The sequence below is a fragment of the Rosa rugosa genome, chromosome 1 (assembly GCF_958449725.1).
Source record: "Rosa rugosa chromosome 1, drRosRugo1.1, whole genome shotgun sequence".
In the NCBI taxonomy this organism is placed as follows: domain Eukaryota; kingdom Viridiplantae; phylum Streptophyta; class Magnoliopsida; order Rosales; family Rosaceae; genus Rosa; species Rosa rugosa.
Genome location: NC_084820.1, coordinates 65,511,081 through 65,535,501, shown reverse-complemented (window position 1 = coordinate 65,535,501; position 24,421 = coordinate 65,511,081). Strand labels below are relative to the sequence as shown.

General features: G+C 38.5%; 4 protein-coding genes across 7 annotated transcripts; 3 read left to right on the top strand and 1 right to left on the bottom strand.

The window, feature by feature from the left end:
- Nucleotides 1-3,193: 3,193 nt before the first annotated feature.
- LOC133745000 (uncharacterized) lies at nt 3,194-5,014 on the bottom strand. The gene is made up of 2 exons (XM_062173011.1): nt 4,908-5,014; nt 3,194-4,054 (listed from the first exon to the last, which is right to left on the bottom strand). Exon 2 carries the CDS (start codon nt 4,016-4,018, stop codon nt 3,665-3,667), a length of 354 nt encoding a protein of 117 aa, XP_062028995.1. The 5' UTR covers nt 4,019-4,054; nt 4,908-5,014; the 3' UTR covers nt 3,194-3,664.
- A 170-nt stretch (nt 5,015-5,184) lies between these two features.
- Nucleotides 5,185-8,463, top strand: LOC133733169 (protein GAMETE EXPRESSED 3). Its single transcript, XM_062160795.1, has 10 exons — nt 5,185-5,254; nt 5,355-5,533; nt 5,800-6,129; nt 6,395-6,641; nt 6,738-7,022; nt 7,113-7,202; nt 7,300-7,332; nt 7,410-7,469; nt 7,572-7,714; nt 7,819-8,463. The coding sequence occupies exons 1-10, from the start codon at nt 5,185-5,187 to the stop codon at nt 8,368-8,370; spliced, it is 1,989 nt and encodes a 662-aa protein (XP_062016779.1). The 3' UTR covers nt 8,371-8,463.
- Nucleotides 8,464-9,310: 847 nt separating this feature from the next.
- Nucleotides 9,311-14,995, top strand: LOC133726189 (uncharacterized). 3 transcript variants are annotated; one of them, XM_062153694.1, is made up of 9 exons: nt 9,311-9,537; nt 9,988-10,416; nt 10,525-10,696; nt 10,849-10,924; nt 11,319-11,399; nt 11,896-12,032; nt 12,449-12,701; nt 13,428-13,491; nt 14,203-14,995. In XM_062153694.1, exons 2-9 carry the CDS (start codon nt 10,011-10,013, stop codon nt 14,820-14,822), a joined length of 1,809 nt encoding a protein of 602 aa, XP_062009678.1. In that variant the 5' UTR covers nt 9,311-9,537; nt 9,988-10,010; the 3' UTR covers nt 14,823-14,995. The 3 variants fall into 3 exon arrangements, with proteins under 3 accessions (XP_062009678.1, XP_062009677.1, XP_062009679.1); XM_062153693.1 differs by having other exon boundaries at nt 9,962-10,416; XM_062153695.1 differs by having other exon boundaries at nt 9,313-9,537; nt 9,962-10,416; nt 10,615-10,696.
- A 1,084-nt stretch (nt 14,996-16,079) lies between these two features.
- On the top strand, nt 16,080-23,951 carry LOC133726188 (probable histone acetyltransferase HAC-like 1). Of its 2 annotated transcripts, XM_062153692.1 has the most exons (12): nt 16,080-16,214; nt 16,699-16,894; nt 17,013-17,112; nt 17,408-17,600; nt 17,746-18,018; nt 18,326-19,440; nt 20,247-20,528; nt 20,656-20,934; nt 21,389-21,517; nt 21,669-23,060; nt 23,287-23,513; nt 23,654-23,951. In XM_062153692.1, the coding sequence occupies exons 2-12, from the start codon at nt 16,704-16,706 to the stop codon at nt 23,724-23,726; spliced, it is 4,254 nt and encodes a 1,417-aa protein (XP_062009676.1). In that variant the 5' UTR covers nt 16,080-16,214; nt 16,699-16,703; the 3' UTR covers nt 23,727-23,951. The 2 variants fall into 2 exon arrangements, with proteins under 2 accessions (XP_062009676.1, XP_062009675.1); XM_062153691.1 differs by lacking the exon at nt 16,080-16,214 and having other exon boundaries at nt 16,241-16,894.
- Nucleotides 23,952-24,421: the final 470 nt, after the last annotated feature.

Sequence of the window (24,421 nt, the reverse complement as noted above, 5' to 3'; positions counted from 1 at the left end):
ACTCCAACTGGTAAAATCTCCAGGAGTCCTTCGGAGGACTGGGATGGGGCGGCGAACAGGTAAGCCATAGAAGGCGATGGCGTCGGCCGGGAAAGAATCCCGCGGCGTTGGACCCAGTCCGGCATGATTGTTCGAGAGTCTGAGGAGCAGGGGTCTCTGGATAATGGTCTGGAGGATCAGGCTGGCACCGATGTTGGCTCCTCAAGAATGGGCGGCTTGTTCATTCAGTTCTTCTTCTTGATCGATAACTATCTTTTTCGGGGGAGCCATTTCTGGGTTTCGAAGAGGAAGATGTGTGCAAAAGAGGGTTTCTGGGTTTAGGAGACTAAAAGAGTTTCTGATGTGACAGGTCTGAAGTGGCTACGGATTTAAATAAGAGATTTTGTGAGGGAAACGATACGACAGAAAGGCGTTTCGCGAGCGAAAGGACGCAACCCTCATTAATGACATCGTTTCAAGCATTGAACGCGTCGTTTTAGTCCCCTTCAACCAGTTACATTTTCATGAGCCTGATTTCGAGGCCTGGGGGGCAATGTTTGAGCCTAAAAGTAATTTTGGCAATATCCTTTAGTGGATCTAGCACAGCGGGCCGATACCTGCGGCCCAAAAATAAGCCTACTAGGGTTTGGGTTACAGCTTCGCCCATTCCGGAATCCATGAGGAAAACGAAACCTTATTGGAGTCAAGTAGCAGAGATTGACTAGGAAACTTCAATCAATAATCCTTCTACAACAAGGAGCAGTCAAAACCCTAGGTATATATACCAGGTTTCAAGGACGAATAAAGGACCTCTCTCATATCAATCAATCCTAGCGATTACAAAGCCTCCCCGGAGCAAACCTTCAACCTTGTTGAAACCCGGTGACCGTGCGCCAGTCCTAGTCTCTCCAAGAGCCGACTGTCAGCATCACCAGACCAACCCGGCGACCGTACTTCCAGTCTCAGTCTCCCAGCGAGCCGACTGCGAGCGCAACCGCCACCGTTACTACCAGCGAAGCAAGGGTAACGCCCTCGCAACCCAGCGAAGCTAAAGTCACGCTTTAGCGCAACCCGTGCTTTCTCCAAACTTCCCAGTGATTGCTCTGCTTAGTCTGCAATACTAAGTATCGATTCGGTGACGCGAAGAGATCACACCCAAAGCCCTTATCCGTAAGGCAGAAAGTCCTTATCCGTAAGGCTAGAGAAGAACCCTGTGGCGAGGTTGGTGCTCTCCTCGTCCACAAACGCTTGAAGAAGAAGTCAGGTCAAGGGACTACCCCGACGACTGCACCCCACGGTGCTGGCACGCCTGCGCACACGCTCAAAAGAGACAGTTTGCAATCCAACTGGTTTTGGAGCCAAACAACACATTTGCTGGACTTGGCACTGGAACTGTCAGGAACTTGCGTATTCGCGAGGGCACAGCAAAATATCTTCAGAATATTGATGTCAACTCTGCGCATTGATCCTAATGAGCAGTTCTACGGGGATGTGCACATGCAAGCAGCTCCATCCCAAGCTGAGTTTCTTTTATAAAAATTATAAGGCGATTAAGATCTTATATAAGATCTTAATCGCCTTATACTTTTCTATATATAGAAAAGTATGCATGGCAATGCGCGCAGCTAGTGGAGAAGAACTTGCTAAGGAGCTTGTACTCGGACAGAGTGAAAGAGAGATGTTGAATACGATCGAGTTGGGAGGATCATCAAGGGCGAGGAAGAAGCGTTTTAGAGGAGCAAGTATGCAGAAGATGTCAGTATCACGATAACCGCGTTAGAAATGGTCCAGACTGAAGATGGATTGAATGGAGAATTAGAGATAATCCTGTTTGATGCTTATAAGGCATCTCCTTAGCCAACGACGCTTACAATACAAATGCACATTCCTGGTGAGAATTACAAAAGATTCAGAGGTCAGTGTAGCGTTATCACGAATGTTATTGAAGAGACAAGTTATCTCCTCCTTGCCCAAAGTGGTATGCATGTGTAATTCCTTTTTGGGTTTTGACAGATTTAATAAGCTAGATAATGCAAGACCCTGAGCCCTTGTTGTCATTCTTCGAGGGCAATGAGGTTGTAAAGAGAGATCGATTAGTGCTAATACATATTTCCGGTATCTCAATCACTCCATTGTGGAAGGCTATGAGTGTGTCGCAAGACATGTCTCCACGTTTAAATATGACTCCAATTTGCCGGAGTTCTGTCAGACAGGGAACCAAATAACGACGTGAATTGATGGTTATTAGCTTTTCTGGTCCAACTATACCAATTCTTATGTGGTCAAGTAAATGCCTGATTTCGGATGCTCCATCATTCGGCATTAGAAAGCGCAGGGTGTGCAACTGACAAAATTTGAGAATAAGCTCAGATAGAACCTTATGCTTTCCAACAGGTTCATCACTTCATCGTCCGCATTTTCTTTTGCGACATATTGGAATAAACAATCAAGAACTAACCAAGGCAGCTGGTTTTCCAGTAGAAACAAATCTGATACAACTGGAGTGCGCATCCATGAACTTTGGGACAGAGAGTCATTCTGAAGAATCTTGCTGTATGTCCTTCCGAGCATGAATTCAATAACAAAGCAATCGTCAACCACAATCGTTTCAAGTTTGCTACAAACTGGTGACTACTCATAGTCATATCAACTTTTTCATCATAGCAATCGCGACAAGCTTGTTCTATAGCTCTACCTTTTTTGACCTAGTGCTTCAAAGTGGTGTCAGGAGTTGGTGTTCGATTGAGGAGACAATGCAAGTATCTACTCATAATTCTTCCCATGGCTTGCAGGTTCTATTTACCATGGTGATATGCCCCAATCGATATTAACTTTGGAAGTACCAACTCAGCTTCATTAGGACCCTCAAGCGTCTTGGGAATTTTCAAAATGCAAGGTGGTGATGGAGGTGGTTCTAAAAACTACCTGGAATCGATGATGCTAATAATTCATCTTCATCATTTCTATTTTCACTCATAATTTGACCCCCCACATTATTTGCTACTATCAAATTCCCTTAATCTTCTCTAATTTCAATCCGCGTGTGGTCGTTATCCATGTTGTTCACTATCATCATGATTGACCACCTTTCTAGTTCAAAATCTGCTCCTAAGGGTTAAACGAATATTGCTACAATCAAAGTCAATATATTAAACCAACAAAATCCACAAGCGTAAATATATGAAGAATTAACACCCTAGACCTCAAACGAATATTGCTACAATCAAAGTCAATATATTAAACCAACAAAATCCACAAGCGTAAATATATGAAGAATTAACACCCTAGACCTCAAGGTCTAATCTAGCTACTTAATGTTTGCAGAACTCACACGGGCTTTGAAGGATTGTGGCATTGCACTACTGCATCTTTAAAACTCACTTTACATTGTTTCTGCTTTTCTTTTGGACATCAATACAAACCCCTATTAACTTGGGGAAAAATTATGGGAAGTCACCATCGGGAAAAATGACGGTGAAATTTAGCATATAGTATCCTCTTCTGCTTTAGGCAATAAATATCAGTTTCTAACCTTTCATCCTAAAACATTAAGCATCTGGACTCTCCAACTCTCAGCTACAGATGTACCAAGCAATCTGTGTTCAACTTCAAACTGATAGCAAAATTTTCATAAAGCTGAACAAAATCAATCAATAACTTCACTATTTGGGGATCAATAACTTCACTATTTAGGGGTTTTGTCAGCAGATGGTGGAGGGACCTTTTGAACTGGGGTGGCAGGGCTTCGACTTGTGCTTGAGCTTACGGTTGCACTTGCACGCTCTTCAGCTGCATAATGCTTGCGTAATCTCTCCTGAAGGGCTCGTACTCGATCCTCAGTCTTTCGAAGCTTTCTCCATCTGTAGGTAGTCCAGAGGGCCAAACCACCATATACAACACTGTAGGAAGCCCACACATAAGGGTAGGTCTCTGCATGTTCTTTGATTTGCCTATACTTTGCTTCCACCGCTCCGATGAAACCAACAGCTTGGGAACTTGCAGTTTGCTGATTTTCTTCTCCGGTTTCCTGAGTTGCCATTCTCAAAACATTCACACAATTTTGCAATTGAAACCTCTGCAGTAGGATTGGTAATTCCGAAACAGTGAGCATAGCAATTTACAAACTCATACCACATGACTACACAGGTAAGCATTGAGAAGAACACAATGGTCATGTTAATCATGCCACACTCCTACAAACACCTATACCAACCATTTCAACTAAGTCGCAGCCAAAATAAAACAGGGAAATTGATACACACAAAGTTAACCACATTATTAGCAAACTGAATACCTCAAAGAACAAGTTCAGACAATTACATCAAGTTCAATCAAATGTAACTGACCTGTCATTTCATAGAAAAGAAGTGCTAAACACAAGCAATGCAAAAATTTTAGAGAAAATAAATTCCATCTGGGTAAGACAACTTGAAATTGGTTATAAAGTTAAGAACTTTCATTCATTTGATTGTTCTGTAACAAAGCCAATTTAGAGAAGAAAACCTCTGAAATTTCACATCATAGATCACTATCAAATCCACCCCATATTTAAACTACAGCCAGAGTGATCTACCACCCAAATCACAGGCAAAACTCAAGAAATGGGAACCCATATACCCATCATTCCAATACCAATTAACTCAAAACCATTAATTCAGGAAATAAGCATTAGGGTTTATGAGGGGTTTAACAAGCATAGCATTCAAACCAAAATAAGGGTAAGAATCATGAATGAATCAGAGTTCCAAAACTGCAAATCTAAGACATATATTCATACACAGCATATGTAAAACCAGATTGAACCACCTGCCCAAATTAGCTTTGGCAATCAGAAAATAAGGGTTTTAGAAATACCCACAAAAGAAATCCATGAAAAATTGTAGTAAATCGCACTAATTGAAAATAAAGCTCAGAACTTTGCAGCTTACCTGTGGTGGGCACTCGGAGAAGAACCTTACAGAGATTGCAAAGAAGAAAGAGAACAGCAAACGAAGGGGTTTAAGGGCACCCCAAAGATCTATAAAGGTAGACAATGAGAAACGACATGACCCATGTCGTATTACAAAGGGTTTAACCTCAGCCCTCTCTTTCATCCAACGGCTGCTGTTCATTTTTGTTCCCCACGTTATGGAGCAGTTAAGTAACCGTCAACTTTTTAGAGACCATCACTGTCACACTGTTACATTGTTCTCTTCAATCTCAACAATGGCAGTGTTCCAGTCTCTGGTGTTGTTGGGCTTTTTGGTCTTTTTGGCTTCAACCCAGTCTCAGCCTGGTACTGTTATGTGTTTCATTTGGTATATGTTGCTCTAAAAGCTTAGGCTATTCAAAGGGGGTTATGGTTTTTCATTGTTAATTGTTTTCTCTGTTTTCAGGTAAAGAAGTAAGTTATCGTAGACTTTCGAGGTCTCTGATTGGTCATGATGGGAAGGTTTATGCTTGCTCTGAGAACGATTTGCTTGCATTTGAAAGTAACGGGACTATTGCTTGGACCCTGCATTTGAATTATACATGCAGTTTTGATATGCCTCCAATTCATGGTGGTAAAGAAAAGGTATGTGATTTTCAAAGTGGGACTGTTTAAATTATTATATATATAATCACTCGAGTCCCCATGGTATAGGAATTAGAGCATTACTCGAGAAACTTCGAGCACTACTATGAAGACTCAAGTGGTTTATATTTTTAAAACTCGAAAATGTTAGTTAACCGTCTTTCAAGTGTATGAAATTTGGGATATTGTGACAGAATGTCGGAAATGTTTACTCTGAAATTTCAATGTGGTCTTTTAAAGTTGTTAATGTTTGTAAGTGTTTTCAGATATATCTGGTTGCAGAAAATAGGGTGCTTAAGGTCAGCTTGCTAAACAATGGGACTTCTAAACCTTCTGCAGAAGTTTTACTTAGTACAGAACCAACTAAAGAAGGAGATGGTGCGATTGTTGGGCTGGCAGTTAGCACAGTGAGTTCATCTGTATATGTAAACATTGGACGTAGGGGTCTCTTTGCATACACGGCGCGTGGACAATTGCTCTGGAGTGCTGGACCTGTGATCGATCAATATGGATATCAACAGGGTTGTAGGAAGAATATTGCAGATTGTTACTTTAACTCTGTCCCTGTGATTGATCAATGTGAGGCTAGTATATATGTAAGGTCTGCTCATCCTTGCTTTTCAAAACTTCTTGCCCTTTTTCGCTCATATCACGATAGGAAAAAGAGATACAAACTTGTATTCTAAACCGAAGAATATGAACCCTGGCCTATGAAGAGTGTGTTTATAATTTGTGCTAAGATCATTCTTAGGAACAATGCTAAGCTTATATGTGTTTCGTCTTTCAGTTTTCTTTTGTTAAATGAACAATCTACAATGCGACAGACATTAAACTTGCACAGTCCTCCCTTTTGATTTGCAGATATCCAATAATGGAGGAGAATTGTACTCTTTATCAACTCGTAGTCCTCATTTCAAATGGATCCAGGATTTAAGTTCTTATGACAAAGTTTTCTCTATAACTCCTGGAAACAATGGTCGATTGTATGTTACTGTTCCAACCAAGGCTCTTTTGTTGGCACTAGATGTTTCTTCAGGAAATGTGCTGTGGGAGGGGAGAATTGGGCCATTGAGTACAGCAGATCACACCCCAATTGTGGATTCTAATGGTAACTCTTTGTTTCTGTATGAACTTCCGTGGTCTGGTCATAGTTCACAATGAACGTCTTATTTGCTTTCTTCTGTTACTTTATGTGCTATAACAGGTTGGATATCTATTGGTTCATTAGATGGGTTCCTATACTCATTTTCGCCTACTGGGGTTCTTAAGAAATTCTCAAAAGCAGCTGCAATGGACTCAGTGATCCGAGTCACTCCATTTCTTGACTGCACTGGCTTTGCAATTTATATATCTCAGACCGAAATGGATGGGAAGATCAGCCACACAGTAGGTGAATATACGTTTGTGTCAGCAATGAAACCCAAAAGTGTACTTTTTACCTTGTATGTTCCAGCAACTGGGTCCATCTACTGGTCTGGAAGATATCCTGGTAATTTTACTTGCTCGTGTCCTACTTTCTACATACCATTTTCACTGCTTTGCTGGCACTCTAAATGCTTTCAGTGGTTTGTTTTACCAGGTGATCAATTCTCATCCTTGATTTCTCATAGTGATCTCCACCATTTTATACTAGACGAGAGGATTGTTCTTGCCTTCGTTGCTGCTTCAAGTAAGATTCTGATTCTAACAATTGCTGTACAAATTTTTTGGTCCTCAAATATGTATGGTCTCACATATTTACCATGTGTTTTCAACAATGATTGCAGAGACCGGAAGCCCACTGACATGCCGTTCCACACGTAAGAACCAACTCCATAATGCCTTGACAAACACTTTTCTCAGACTCTTAGTTAATAATTCTGTTCTTGGAACTTAGGTCAAAAGTTTATGTCTAGCTGCTCCCAAGTAACGCCAAAGATTGTCAACATCTACACAGGTAATTAGCAATGACTCCATGTGATTTAGTATATGCTGTTATTGTAAATTTTGAAATTGAAGGTTTAGTAGCAGCCTCTCTTATTTGTTTAATCACCTTCAGGTAGTCAAAGGGCAATACTCTTGTTCCTGTTTTTTGAATCTGTAATCTTGGTAGTACTAGCTGGACTTGTGCGGTTTTGCTGTATATTTTGGAGTAAAAAGAAGCTTCAGGGTCAAAACCTTGGAACTTTTCTTGAAAAGCGAGTAAGATTTGTATCCTGATACTCAGCTGCAGTGCTTGTGCTTGTGCCTGAACATTGATCAAAGATGCTTATACTAGTTTGCTACCCTTTTCCTCCTTATTTCAGCGTTCTCTTAGACTCAAAAAGAAGGCATTCGATAGGACAATTACAGAACTTGAGCAAAAAGCAGCAAATGAAGCAGTGGCCAACGATGAGGCGCTTGAGAAATTAGGCAGTCTGTTACAAGAAAGGGAAGGCATCGAGAGGAAGCTATCAACAACCTATAGTTTGGGAAGAGATGGGATCAGCTCAAGGTCAAAATCTCTTCTTCCTTTGTATGATGGGAAAACAAGAAGCTATTATTTTCAAGGAGCTAAGAAAGAGAGTGTTACTGTCTTCCAAACATTGAATGATACATCATCTTCCAAAGAAAACAGCAGTGAGGGGGAGAGTAGCTGGACTTCTTATGAAGACAAGGGGAAAGAACCCTTGGAACAAGAGAGTTCAAGTGAGGGTGGGTTCTTTACTAGGGATTACCGGAGAAGTCCATCGGAGCCAGCTTCGAGCTCAACAGGATTTGTGGATCATGAGGGTGAAGTTAAGTCTCTACATGAGATGAAGATTGGTGGTAGGAGCTTCTCTTTGAAGAAGAGAAGGGCTATGTCCTCAACTAATTAGATAGTAGATTTGAATACTCAAATGTCACTAGTTACAGATTCCATGTACATATATCATTCTAACTCGACTCCTTCACCCTGATCACTTAGCTAACCCGAGAGTATGTCCATCTCATGATGAGAGGATCGATTATTAATGAATGCTGAATTAAGTAAAATAACAAGCATGTGTGTTTTACATTATGTTTTTAAATTGGATGGTGATGTTGGCACTCCATTTTACCATATGTTTTATTACTTGCAATCTTTTTAAAAGTGAAGTATGAGTGGTAAAGTGGAGTGTCAAAATCATTTTTCTTTAAATTTTAATTTAAAATGATCACACATCGAAAATTTTAAAATACTGAAACCAGCAACATAACACATCAAAGGCAATAAGGCATCATAAAAATTGTTATAGGCTATGAGAGAGAGAGAGATTGTCATAGGCTTCCTTTTCACATCCATTAATCACATATGACTATATGAGTGAGTGAGTGACATTACTCACGAGCATTTATTTTTTGAACTGTTTTCTTATATCAAACTATGGCCGGAATGCCTTATGAAGTCTATTGACAACGACTCAAATATTTCTAATAATGGTTATCTACTTTCAATAAAAATAAAAATAGTGGCATTACTCAAAGTATATCTCCACTATCCATTAACAACCTTTCCATTAGGCTATTATCAGAAATTGAACAGAAGTTGAAGTTGAAGCTTCAGTACACAAACTCTTCAATGTAATAATAACATGAAGGAAAAAATTCCATGGAAGGGAAAATATATCATGTCTTCAAGACTTCAACTCTTCACACTAAAAATAAAAAAAATAAAATAAAAATAATAATAATAAAAAAACCAAAACACGTGGTCAAGACAACGTGACCAATTGGACATGCTCACTTTGCTCTCAGATTGGCTCTCCCCAATTAATCTCTATCTTTCAAAAATTGACCGAAAAACAAAATTTCCTCTCATAAACATACAAAAAGAAAGAAAAGAGAATAGAGACGATTAACCACAGAAAAGGACGCACTCGAATGATTTCTCTTCACTCGAGAAATAATTAGCAGCTGCGGCGGCCTTGTTTCCTGCGCCGCGCTACCGGAACCCTAAATCTCCGATTCAGCTGCGGCGGCGCATTTCAACAAAACCCTAATCTCACTCAACCCGAGATTCCAAGGTACCACCTTTACACTTCAAATCCCTAATTCCAAGTCTTCTTCCATTGGCTTTTATCTTGCCCGATTGCTTTTCGAGATACCCAGAATTTAAAGTAGGTGAATTTAGCTTAAAGGCTTAAGCTTCAATGCTAAAAAGGGTTTGAATCCATTTGCAATCATATGCCATTGTCCTTAGGTTTGTTCTTGCTTTAAAGGTTGCTTCTTTCTGTTAGAATTGGTAATAATTGATTGGGATGTGTGTTTCTAGATGAAATTTGAGTTGAATTTGGTTATGTGTATGTTCAATTTTTTGAATGAGTAGTGTTAGTAGTATCTATCTACATGTTTGTATGTTTTTTCTTTGATGGGTTTCTTTGTGTGTATTGTGAAGTTTGATACCTTACTTGGTTTTGTGGATTAATGATTATTGTTCATGTAATGCAGTGTGTTTTCGGTGTGGCTTGTTATAGGAAGAAGTTGGTTCTTGATCGAAATGGAATCTGAGGATTTTATTGCTCTTCCGGATTCTGGTGACTCTATTGAGGAGGTGAACGACAAACTTAATAATGAGAGTGACTCTAAAGAGGTTGATGCTCAACCTACAAACTCTGAGGATAAAGAAGATAAACCAAACAGTGAAGATCTAGGGCGGGAGACCATTGCTCAATGTGAAGAAGGCGAATGCATACCAGAAGCAAGCCTTGCAAATGAATTGGGTGATAACGATTCAGATATGGAAATCGAGGATATAAACAACCTCCCTGCTTTGACTAGTTCTGGTCCCAAGGAGGAGGATGTTGAGAATGTAAATATTGATTTGCACTCGACATTGCATGAGAATGGTCACCTTGCAGTTCAAGATACAAGTCCCTTTGGAATCCACAATACGGATGTCACTCGTATCCTTCTTCCACTTTTCATATTCTGTTTTCCTCATTTAAATTATCCTTTGTTCAACTGCAAAACTAGAAAATGCATGTGAATAACTTTCACTCCTAAAATTTTAGTGCAGTGTGCCTTGAGGGGACTGAACTTTATGTTGCCTTCAGTTTATGACATGATCTTCGTTAATGTTCTCCATAATTCCACATCATCAGCTAAAACAGGTGTAAAGAGGGCTCGAACAACAGTTGACGAGCAGCAAGCTTCTGTCCGTGTAACATATAATTCTTTAACAAGGTTGGTCGTAGTAATTATTGTCGCATAACATTTTTCTCTGATTTTAGACGAATAGATAAAAAAAAAAAAAAAATTGTATCAATATAAATTATATGCTTGTAATTCTGGTTATTTTCTTTGCAATTTCTAAGCACATTGTTTCAATTTTCTAGAGCTAGTAAACACAAGCTTGAAGAACTATTACAGCAGTGGTCAGAATGGCATGCCAAACATGTTTCTTCATCTCAAGTAAGACTCACTCATTTATACTAGGGATATTATTCCTTAGATTATGATGGATTTTTATGACCCAGATAGGTTCAATTGGAGTTTCAGTTTACTTTATAAGAATTCTAATAGAAAGTCATACTTGAATTGTAATCATTAGAATTATTGAATCTTATGCTTGTATAGTAAGAGAGTAAGACATTGCATTGATAGTTATTATTTCTTATGATTCTTGTGATGTGGAATGAAAGGAAGAGTACCTTAGAGAATGTGAGGTTGTCAATCTAGAGTCAAATTAAAGGATGTTACTCATTTTGATTTCTCAGCTAATTATGATGTGTTCATATGCACCACCTTTTGTCTTCATTTTGGCTCTTATGGGTTAACATACTACTTTAATCACATGATCATTCAGGATCCTACTCAAGTGTTAGAATCAGGTGAAGAGACACTCTTTCCTGCTCTTCGTTTTGGCACAGAGAGGACGTCTGGGGTGGTGAGTCTCCTATTCTAGTGTCTGCTTTGCTCTGTGTGTCTTCTGATTTTCAGATGTGGTGTTTTTTCTCATTACCAAAAGGTTTGTATTTTTCATATGTCCTGCCCCGCTTCTAATTTTCCTTTACCCCGCCCCAGACGTGGGGTAAAGGGTAAGACAAAGACTTGTATATTTAATAATCAGTAGTGCATTGCTCAAGCTGTAGTTGATTGATGTAGTTAGTTCAAAAGTACTATAAAAATACTATGATGGTTTTATTTATTTATTTTTTTTTTTTCACTATACTTGGCTGCGAATTTTATGAGCCACTGATTGCAGTGACATCTCCTGGAAAGACCTTCAGTACTCACTCCCTGATTGAGATTTTAGATGCCTGAAGTTCCTACTTTTGTTGTTCTTTTTACTTGTTTGTACACATCCTGGTTTTTTATTTATTATTTTTATATTTTTTTTATTAAATGAAATTATGTCTTCTGAAGTATGCTTTCATGTGCAGTCTTTTTGGATGGACAACCAAACAGGGACAGCACAAAACAGGGAATCAATTCCTTTGGATAGCAACTATGCGCCTCTATATGATCGTGGTTATGCCTTAGGCTTGACTTTGGCTGGTAATTCAACTAATCAGGAGGGGTAAACTTCCAACTTCCCCCACAAATATTATCATGTGACTCAAAATCTCAAATTAAAGATATGACACTGTCAACTAAGCTGACTGATAAACAAAATATCAGCTGGTCATCCAGCATCATCATAAGGATTTGACATCTACGCTGTGCTTAACAAAATGCCATTATCAATCGGACTCTGATTGACATTGGAACTTTGCTAATCATTGAGTGGTCGAAGAAAACAGTATTTATATTTTGTCTTTTGTTCACCAGATCTGAGTCTCTGCTTCAATTTATTTCCTCTTAGCTTGACTAAAATCTATGATGTCCTGGTTTGGTGAACTATTTGAATACAAAGGTTGTCTTGAGAATTCGTTTAAGCAACAGTAGTTTTGTTCAGATGCCTTAGAATTTCATATTTCTTTTCCTTTTAAATAGGGGCTTGGAGATTATAGATGATGCTAGCCGTTGTTTCAATTGTGGTTCTTACAATCATGCGTTGAAGGAATGCCCCAAGCCTCGTAACCATGTTGCTGTCAATAATGCCCGCAAACAGCGCAAGATAAAAAAAAATCAAACTCCTAATTCTCGCAACTCAACTCGATATTATCAGAATTCTCCAGCTGGAAAATACGATGGTCTAAGGCCCGGTGCTCTCCATGCTGACACAAGGAAGCTTATGGGTCTTGGGGTAAGCCATAACTCATGTTTTATAAAGACGACTTGTTAATATCTCTTATTGATGCTTCCAGTTTGGCATTATAATTACAAGACAGATACTGTCAATTATTCATTAAGCTTCTCTTCCTGATGCCACTAGTTGCATTCTCATGACCTGAACTCTGATATATTGTACTGTGATATGCATCTCTAAGAAGCTAAAGGCTTATAGGAGAATGTGCGGCTGTGGATAAAGCCAGTTGTAGGAAGTATATTATGCAGCACAAGCCCAGTCCCATTAGTATGTAAGATTTTGTTGATGAAGTGCTGTGCGGTAGTGGAGATCTGTTACCTTGCTATTATATACAGTAACTTAAATGAGTTAGCCCAAGTGGTCAGGGAGGGTGGGCATCTGAGTTAGGATTAGGCTAGGTCAGGGGTTCAACACCTCCAATTTGACCCCAAAAAAAAAAAATTAACTTGCATCTCAACTTATAACTTTCGTACAGCTGAAGCTCTGCAAGTTATCACCTTCTTGAGTTATGATTGCAAGACCTTTTCTGAACTTTCTGAGCAACTAGAGATGCTACCTTATAGACGATTATCTATTTGACATGTAAACTTGAATTTTATGACTCTGCCAATCTCATGTTACAGTTTGGTTTCCTTTGTTGGAGCTTTTATTCTTGTCAAGAAAAAGTTTCTTTTTATTTCACTTTATATTTGGATTACTAAGTGATTATTGGCATTTGTGCAGGAACTTGATCCACCTCCTTGGCTTAACAGAATGCGAGAAATTGGATACCCACCAGGATATTTAGGTAGTAAATATATTTTTTCTCATTTTGAACTGTCACCTAAAGTAACTAATTTAGAGTTAGGAATACTGTGGTGCCCACAATTACAGCCTATTTCCCCTTTCTCCAGCACAAAAAGAAGAAAAAGTTAAAACTCAGTGAACATATATTCATGTATTTTCTTCGTTTCCCTATGACCAACCGAAAAGGGAGGAAAAATGTTTGATGTTAAGAGCAAATTGATTCTCGCCATCAAATTAATGACCTTGGTAAATAACCTCTGGCATAACTCTTTGTATTTAGTTGGGGCATTGACCTTGTGTCCTCCAGCTAAAGTATTTGGTAAACCAGTCTAGGAGAAGAGTGCTGGGTCAAATTTGATGAATAATTAATTGAATTCTTATGAATTAGGTTTTATTCATTATATAAAAGTATCACAATTTATGGATGCAATTTAGTACATCTTGGGGGAGCATTGGTTGTGGGTGGCATTTCCTGCAGACATTACCCTTTTACTCCCCAAATTGTTGCTTGGTAGTTTGTAGATTATGGTTATCATCTGTTTAGTTTACTGAAACTGCTCTGCTAATTTCCTGGAAAACACCTGCGAACATCCTGTTTTCTGGAATCTTCTTAGGATTCTTGTGTACTTTTTATCCACTGTTAGTGATATTTCCATTTCTTTGATGTTAGATTATTTTTTTGAGCCATAACACTTTACCTTGACAATTGTAGATGTAGATGATGAGGACCAGCCATCAGGAATAATTATACACGGTGGTGAGGAAACTAAGTTTGAACAGGAGGATGGGGAAATCATTGAAACAGACCATCCTGAACCACCTGAACCACAGAGGAAAATGACAGTCGAATTTCCAGGAGTAAATGCACCAATCCCAGAAAATGCTGATGAGAGACTCTGGGCACCCGGCCCTTCATTTTCAGATCCCTCAAGGAACCGCTCGCACAACAGGTCAAACCATTATTCTGAACCTGTCAGCAGAGGCCATTATCGTGAGCAGAGGTGGTCTCGAGATTATAGAGATGATGGGCCTCCTGGCGTTGACCCAGGTTATGGGCCATCTAGTTATCCTCCGAGATATGGGAGTCATGATTACAGTTACAACTCCCGCAGTTCGAGTAATGCTTCAGCGCCTAGAAGCCCTACCTTGGGAAGGTCCCAAACAGACAGAGGCAGAAGAAGCAGTGAGTTTTCTTTTCCATACTCACCCACCAGGGATTCCAACCCCAAATATGATTATTTGAATGACGAAAGCAAGAATGACTATGACCCTGATAGTTCAAGTCATAGTTGGGATAGGGTAGATAGGCATCGCCATCACCGTAGGAGGTAATGATAGTGACATGTAACAAGCAATAGATGTTTATTTGAGGGTATTTAGATGATTGAATTTGACCAGAGGAATTTGTACAAAGATCTAGATGAGACTAGATGAGTTTAGATTGCTTTGTGATAGTTTGTTGTATGTTATTCTCTAAATGCAAGTACTATAGTTTTTTATTTCCATGGTCAAGGTGTTGAACACTTCAGTTGCTTCTTGAAAGTTTATCTGGTCAGACTTTACAGGAGGTGCGTGAGAATGGACGGTTGTTTTGAGGAAATAGCTTTTAATTTTCATATTGCATTTCTCATGAACAGGTAGAAATTAATATGAATAAGTTTTAGGGATTGAAAATTACCCGTTACTGTTGGAATGCCAGAACTCTTGGTGGACATTGATGGTAATATCTTCAAATCCATATCTATACAAAGTGATCAGAAGTTTGATCCAGAAAATATTTAAAGGAAAAAGACATAGTGATATGCATGATGGAAGGACATCACATAAGTGATATTGACGAGTGAACAATCTCATTATGATCAACTCCATCACGCAATAAGTAACTTTCCATCTAAAAGATTCTCTTTAAATAAAGTTCGGCCAAACATGACCTTTGTAAAAACAAGAACCATCATTTCTAAAAAAAAAAAAAAAAAAGAACCATAAGCCCAAATCCTCAACCTAGACGAGACCGACACAAAGTCTAATCCAACTAATGAATGACTAGGAATCTTAAAAATTTCCTAAATCTCATATTATGATACGTCACATATCACAGTCTTGAAAGTGACCCGGATCCAGTTCCAGCCACTAACAATATATAATTATTGTGATCCATCAAATAATGAAGCTTAAAAGTAAAAACCCTACCAGTCCTATTATTTTCTTCTCCATATTATAAGAAATACTTGGCTATTATTATTAAAACTATTATTTTTTTCAACCAAAAGAAATAAGGAAATACTAGTTTGGACAAAGTATAAATCAACAAATAAAGGTTACTTTTGGAGATCAAAGCCCTAAGATTTCTTATCTTCTTTTAATTAGTGAATAAACAAAAGCCTTAAATCTTGGGCTAGCAAATATTTCTATAAAAAATAAATAAAAGGCTAGCAAATAGAAACCAACAAAAAAAAAAAAAAAAAACCACACCCTCAAAAGGGTAGTTTGGTAAGTACACATATGTCGGAGATGGTAACTCCATAGCTCCCAGGGGGTTTTGCCGCTATAAAAATTAGGGTAAACTCTGAAACTCCATAAAAATAAAATAAAAGAAAAGAAAAAAAGAAACTCTATCTGTGTCCCTCTCTATCTATCTATCTATCTATCTGCGGTGGCCCACCACCGATTGAGAAAGCCGAGGACGACTCTCAACCGCCGCAGCCAATAAGGACAAACACTGAGGTTGGTTCGTCAAAACCCCAATTCACCTTTCCTATTAGGGTTTTTCCCCAATTCACTTCCCTCTTCTTTCTGCTATTTTCTAGGGTTTATGTTGTTATCGGAAACCTCTACCGGAATTGCACTATTAATCGGAATTTGATTTTGACTAAGATTCTGTTGCTTCGATTTTTACCCTTTTTGATTTTTTTTTTTTTTTTTTTTTACGGGCGGTAAAATTGGGATTAGGGTTTTGTGGGGATGGGGTTAATTGGTTCTGGGTGGAGTGGAAGTTTGAAATTTGGAGTCTTGGACTTGATGGGTTGGTGGTGAAAATCATTAGTATTTAGTAATATTACAACTGTTAGTAAGGATTTGAAAGAATTATGATTTTGACTGGAATGAGTGAAATTGTAGTGAATTGATTAGAAGGAGAAAGAATGTTGGGTTGGAGATGATTAATGTGAGAATTCCTATGCTCAATGTTTTATGGAATTTACTGTTTCAGCATGAATGAAGTGTCATAAGACGAGGGAGATGGATGTGAAGAGCTATAATGCAGCTCAGACCTTCGGTTCGGGTCTGCATTTTCTGGGAGGGCATGGCTTGCATCATCAGCCAGTGAACAGTCAAGTAGGCTACTTGGTTGACTGGCGCAAAGGTCCTGGAGTCAGCTGGCTTCGTACTTTGGTTAGAAGAAAAATGTAAGTCTTAGAAGTTTGGCATTTTGATCCCGGTTGATGTATTAAACTGCACTGCTGTAATTTTAACATTCTAATCAGTACTGTTGTATTTGTTCTGACGTGTTAAATGCTTCCACAGTATTGACAGATTCTTGGGATGTAGTAATGTGGCGGGAGACCTAGCATCTGACTTTGTGCTTGGCATAGAAACCCAGCTATTTATGGAGGCTACTTCGGAGGTTTGTTTTTCTTATATTACATTGAGAATTCAGTTTCAGAAGCCTGTTTGTTTATTATCTATACTTTCTGTTTCTGTTTAATGGGGACACCGTGTCACATGCTAGCCATTTGTTGTCTTGCAATTGTTAATATTTTCGAATTTGATGCAAATCAGTCCTCGTAATGTTTTGGGTAACTAAGTGACCTCATCAACTAGCTTCAAAGTGTTTTTTAGGGAGAAAGGGCTTGTCAGTTAAACCTTGTACAATTTGTTTCTGCTGTTATCCTGAAGTTTAAAATTTGAATGTGTTTTAGGACGACTATGTGAATGAGCAGACACTGAATGATCGGGTCCTAAGTGCAGTCCAGCGTTATCTGTATGGTGCAAAGTCTGGTGAAAATTCAGATGAATTCTGTACGACAATGCCTCCTTCAGGGCTGCCACATGGTTATTGCGTCTCAGATGCTGCAGAGACATCGAGTGATGCTACTAGATCCAACTCCATTGGTAAGATCGCACTGATTACCAACCGTTTGATCACTTTAATGTTAATTGACAATTTGATAGTTGAGGCTACTATGTAATGGCATCTTGATTAACAGTTTAATAGTTTAGGCTAATAAATAATGGATTATTGAATATATTTACGCAGGGGTCCCTGTTGATGGTTATAAGCAGGGAGATGCTCATGGATTCATTACTTGTGATCAAATGGACATGCCTTCCTCGTTGGGCTCAAGGCAGGTTTCATCTGAGATTGTTCTTCCCTTTGAGAACACTTCATCAGTCTCTGCATATTCCAATGCCGATCACTACTCTGTTGTTAGAGGTTTTGATGATGGAACATTCTCTCATGGCGGGAACCTGCAGTACAGTTCTGATGTCTCATTTAATTGTCATGTTCAACAGCAACATCTTGACCATGGTATGACTTGGAAGCTTTATGATTGAATTCTCCTACTTTACATTTGTTAAACTTGCTTGATAGATTATATGCACCAATTACATACTCATCCAATATGTAGTTTTCCAGTATATGCATATCTGTTTACCAATCTGCTAAAAATATAGAGTTTGTGATTTTAATTTTCATAATATGTTCTAATACTAGAGTGCATGCATTTAACAGGTACACATACTGATGTATGACAATTATCCACTTAAATATCTTTTCTCTGTTTCTGTTGGTTTCTTTCTTGACCTCCTCATTTGTTAATATACTTTCTTTTCAGGTGAAATTGGCGCCTCCAAACTCACAAGTTGTCTGGGGAGTAACCAGAATGCTCAATCCATGGTTTTTCCATCTTCATTGGGCGAATGTTCAATGTTCTCCTATTCTAACTTAATGACCCGCCATCATATTGCAATGCAAGTTCCCGAAGTCGCAACTCTTGAGGATATATTGCAGTCTGAATCCCTCACAATGAAGTCTGAAAATAACCTAAAACGACCCCATCATCCCTATTTGCAACCCCAATTTCTTTCAGAGCAGTCACAAGGTGTTCAACAGTCTGCTTCAGGTGGACACTGTTTAGGAAATATTGAAGACATGCCATCAAAAAGGTTGAAGATGGAGAGTAAAAAGGAAAGTTTTCATTTATTGGCTCCTGAAGGACTTCCAAACTTGCAGCCACACTCTGAATCCCTTATAATAAAGTCTCAAGATAACCAAAAACAATCCCATGATCCATTTTTGCTGCCTCAAGTTCCTCCAGAACAGTCACAAGGTGATAAACAGCCTGCTTCAGTGGGAGTCGGTTCAGGAAATAATGAAGATGTGGTGCTTTCTTCAAAAAGGGTGAAGATGGAAATTAAAAAGGAAAATGTTCCTCCCTCGTCGCCTTTAGTTGTTCAAGCCTGTATTCCGGAAGGACTTCCAAACCTGCAGCAACATTCTGACTCTCCTTTATCTTTTAATTCTGAAGTAAGACAAGTGAATATGGGACCAGTTAAAAGTTCTGTACAGAATTCTATGAGGATCTATGATGTTAAACAAAGTGATGCTGACTATATTAAACTCAATGATGAAAATGTGCCCATTCCTTCTGGAGGGGTTGCTTGTCATCAGAGGGAGCAAATAGACCCTACTAGTAGCTGTGAGGTTATAGAAAATGTGAAACAAGTTTCTGAAAGGACAGGCTCCAGGAGTATCAATTTGTCCTTGGAAGAGCTTAGTATTGATTCTAAAGATGGAGTAAGGACTGAGTTCATCCAAACAGAGCCAAAACCAGAGTCTGATCTTAAGGAAGTGAAAATGCTAGGGAAGCCAGGTCTTTCCTTAACTGAACTCTTCACAGCAGAGCAGATCAAGGAACATCTATTGAGTCTTAGGCACAGCATTGATCAGGTAATACTTTTTCTATTCACCTTTGGTCAAGCTTTTCCAATTGATTAACTGGTAAACATACACAAATGTCGGCACAAACAAGATTCATAAAAGACTTGCAGCATGTTTTCATTTTCTTTTACTGCCTTGGGATTTTTCTTCGGATCTTATCTTTGATCATTACCTTTTTACAGTGCCTTCTTAAATTTTCACTTTTGCCCTTTCTCTTTCATTTAGCTTTTCCATTTTGAATATCTATATTGGTGCACTTGTCGGTCTTTTTACAGATTAGCACTCTATCTGATAATATTTTCTTTAGTTGGTGCTTTGTTTCTTATGTTCAATGAGTAATTGAGTGTTAGATATGTTGATGGAAAGTGGCTTGTGAGAGTTACACGAGAAAAAAGACCAATAAGCATAGTCATTTTTATAAGCAATAGCTATTGATTCAACGCGGTGTGGTTGGCCTTTTTTTGTTTCTCATAACACTTGCTTTATATCAACTAAAGTGGTGTAAGTACTTCTTTGTTTGCAATAGCTTAAATGTTTTATATGTACTAAAGTAATGGAACTTACAGTTTAGGCAAGAGGGACACATCACAATTTGCTTGCTGAGTTCTTGTGAGAAAAGCTAGTGAATTATGTAAAATTGTGTATGATAATTATTACACCAAAACAGACGGTAGAGTTTGTTTAGTTTAGTTTCCTTTTTTTTTTTTTTTTTTTCCCAATAGCTTCAATTATTTTCTAATGGCCCAAGCTTGCTTTAAGTACGGTAATTTATGCTTTAAGTACGGTAATTTATTATAATATGTTGTTTGAAATAGAGTAACCTGATGGAAGATAGAGGAAACAGTGAGCAAGTGTGTCAGTTGTGTGCAATTGGTAAGAGGTCGTTTGCCCCAGCACCAATGTACTGTTCATGCTGTGGTACCCGTATAAAGCGCAGTGTAAACTATTATCGCACACTAGATGAGCATGGTGTACGATATTGTTTTTGTTCGATGTGCTATAAGGTGTCTCGAGGTGGAAATATCTCCTTTCGTGGTATCTCTGTTTCCAAGGCAACACTTGGTAAAAAGAAGAATGATGAAGAAATTGAAGAATCGGTAAGTGTAGTCAAGTCATTCTTTGACAAAATAAGAAAAATTGAATCATTCTGTCTTCCTTTTTTTTTCTGTTCTTTTAATCTTCAAATAACGAATTAATTTCTTGAGTCCTTTTATGTACTTGCAGTGGGTCCAATGTGATAAGTGTGATGGCTGGCAACATCAGATATGTGCTCTCTACAATGATAAAAGTGATTTGGATGGCAAAGCTGAGTACATATGTCTCAAATGCTTGTTAAAAGAGACAGAACTTGGAGACCGCAAACCCTTGGCTGAAAATGCTGTTTTCGGTGCTAAAGATCTCCCAACTACCATGCTTAGCAACCACATAGAGCAAAGACTGATTAGACGCCTCAAGCAAGAGAGAGAAGAGAGAACAAAAGTTCAAGGAGAAGGATTTTCTGAGGTATGATGCCAACTCTGACTGAGAATAATGCATTTTAGTTTATCTGATATATTTTGCATTTTGCTAGTATCTGTTTGGGTTGCAAGGCATGGAAACAAAAATATGTGACTACTACATAGATTTTTCGAGATGAATGCCTAGCAGTTACGCGCTAATCAATTTGGTCAATGGTTTCTTGATATCAATTAATTTTCCATCTGATGTTCCTGTCTTTATCTTACACAAAATGGTTTGTAATCTATAGTGCTTTGGAGATGCTTTTGTATTCAAAATGTTAATTCAGAGGATAATGAATGTAGATAAACTAATCATGAGATCTTTCAGTAGCAGTTGAATACTTGAATTTTAATCATATATTCCTGTTTGTATTTATAGGCTTTCACACATGATTAGTTTATGACATAATAATCCCTTTCTAGTTGCCTATTGTTTATATAATTCAATGTGTTGTTAGGTTTCAAGAGCGGAAGATCTTGTTGTCAGAGAGGTTTTATCTGTTCAAAAAACAGTAACAGTGAAGCAGAATTTTTTGGATCTCTTTCATGACGAGAATTACCCTACTGAATTTCCGTACAGATCAAGGGTGAGATAAATTTTTGAATTCCAGAAGTTTGTGCGTTGATTTATGAATTCCCTCGCTGGTCTTCATCTCCTGCTGAATCTATTCTCTATTAATGTCATCGCTTGTTTGTTATTGTTTCTGAAAATCCTAATAGCATTCTTTTTGCGTTCAGGTTATTCTTTTGTTTCAGAAGATTGAAGGTGTAGATGTATGCCTTTTTGGAATGTATGTGCAGGAGTTCGGCTCAGAATGTAGTCCTCCAAATAAGCGCTGTGTTTATATATCATATCTCGATTCCATCAAGTACTTCAGACCTGAGATAAAAACTGTGACAGGAGAAGCTCTTCGTACGTTTGTTTACCATGAAATACTGATAGGTTACCTTGATTTTTGCAAGAAACGAGGTTTTGTGACCTCCTATATATGGGCATGTCCCCCATGTAAGGGTGAAGATTATCTTTTATATTGCCATCCACCGGAGCAGAAAACTCCCAAGTCTGATAAGCTGCGTCAATGGTATCAGTTGATGATAAAAAAAGCAACTGATGAAAAAATTGTGGTCGGTTCCACTAATTTATATGATCGCTTCTTTATCCCTACTGGGAAATGTAACTTAAAGGTAACAGCAGCTCGTTTGCCATATTTTGATGGTGACTATTGGTCCACTGCTGCTGAAGATTTGATAAAGAAGATGGAACAGGAAAGAACAAAGGAGAAAAAGACGATAAGAACGAGAACTTTGAAAGCCATGGGACATGCAAGTCCTTCTGATGGTTCAACAAAAGATATTCTACTGATGCAAAAACTGGGGCAAACCATTTTACCTATAAAGGGGGACTTCATGGTTGTCTACTTGCAGTATGTTTGCACCCACTGCCATGAAGCAATATTATCTGGGGGACAATGGTCATGTAGTCGGTGCAAAAATTTTCACCTTTGTGAAAGATGCCATGATGCTGAGCGTGACCTTTATGGGAGAGACGTACACATTTCGATCAACAAGGAACAACATGTGCTCTCTCAGGTTATGGTGAAGGATGTTCTTCCTGATACTGAGGTTGAAGATGTTATTTTGAACAATGATTTATTTGAGAATAGGTATTCTTTCTTGAGTTTTTGTGAGAAAAATCATTATCAGTTTGACACACCTCGCCGGGCCAAGTATTCCTCAATAATGATTTTGCATCACCTTCGGAATCTAACTGCGCGGACTGCTGGGAACATATGCAGCATTTGCCATAATGATGGTGTGGTTGATCAGATCTGGGTATGTGGGATCTGCACAGAGTTTGATGTCTGTGCAAAATGCTTTCAAGAGAGAGGCAGTTCTTGCCACATTCATAAATTGACTCGAAGCTCCCCTACAGTTAGCCATATGACAGAGAGCTCTCCCACTGTTAGCCATGTGACAGAGGACTTGCCCTCAGTTAGCCATGTGACAGAGAGCTCTCCTGCAGTTAACCATGTGACAGAGAGCTCTTCCTCTGTTAGCCATGTGATGGAGAGATCTTCCCCACTGAGCCATGCGACCAGGAGTACCAAGGCACTGGAAAACACATTGATGGTAAGTTATAATTTCAAGTATTTTTCATCCTAAATGTGGGTTTTACTTCTCTATTCCAAGAGTAATTCATTCAACTTTGTAGTAACGGGATCACAGTAGTTCTAAACAAACTGTTTACAAATATCATGCCAAAAGGATAATGACCTATTGCAAAATAACTTTTTTTTTCCTTTGAGCTAGTCAAGTATGCTTTGAGCAGCTTAATTTTAAATGTGTACCGGTGCAGATAAAGAAACTGGTTGATGCTTTGCAACATGCTTCTAAATGTCCATCTACCACCAGCCAGCCTTGCTCTTACCCAAACTGCCTCCAAATGAAGAAGTTATTTTGCCATGCATATAGATGCACTGTTCGAGCGTCTGGAGGTTGTACACTGTGTCAGAAGGCATGGATTGGAATAAAGTCTCATTCTGCAAGCTGTAGAGAATCAAATTGCAGTGTACCACGTTGCATGTAAGTTATACTCTCTGCAGTTAGTCCAAAACAAGATTTGTATTTTATGCTTCTTTTGTTTTCTCTTATTGTCAATCTAAATCATAATTGCTTTTCAAATATATGCTCACTTATCGGATTGTTTGGTGGTGACACTGAAGGGACCTGAGGAATTTTGTAGAGAAGCAGCGGGTGCAGACAATTAGTCAGATAGCTAGCAGTGAAGGTTGCTAAGAGATAGTTCAATTGTACAGATAGACGGACTGTCGACACCAGCAACCTAACAGAGTAGTAGCATGTGCAGCATCACAGGACCCCCAAGTATATTACTGTTAGACCTGACTTCAATAGAACATCACCCTCTAGGCTTCCCCTTTTAAAGGGTTAGGGTGTCCTTGTAAGTTTTAGTGCAATTTTTGAAAACCACAAATATGATCAATAAAATCATTTTCAATAAAATTATTGAGAGCAGCATTTAGTTAGAAAGATGGTTTCTCCTTTTCTGAGACGGAGGGCGGAATTCAATTTGGGACCTCCAAATTTCTTTTATCAACTACCTTTTCATCTTTCCTTCTTCATGGCACGAATTCACTTTATATATGCCTCAAATGGAGGGAGGGAGGCAAGAATCAAATTTGATCTTCAATAGCTTGTGATCTTAATCCTCTCAGATTCTTCCAGAGATATATATTCCAAGACGGAGACAGATGATGGGACCAATTTGAACTGGAAAATTTGATTCAAAATTGAGCACTACCACGGTCTTCCTTATTTAATAAAAGAAATACTCTCTTGCTCGCCATAAGCTTTCAAAGCAGGCTGGATGGAGGGGACTTGATTGAGACCAAAGTGATTGTGATTTCTTATGGCAAGAAAATCAATCCTCTGAGTCTGAAAGGCACCGGGTTTTTTTTTTTTTTTTTGGTTTA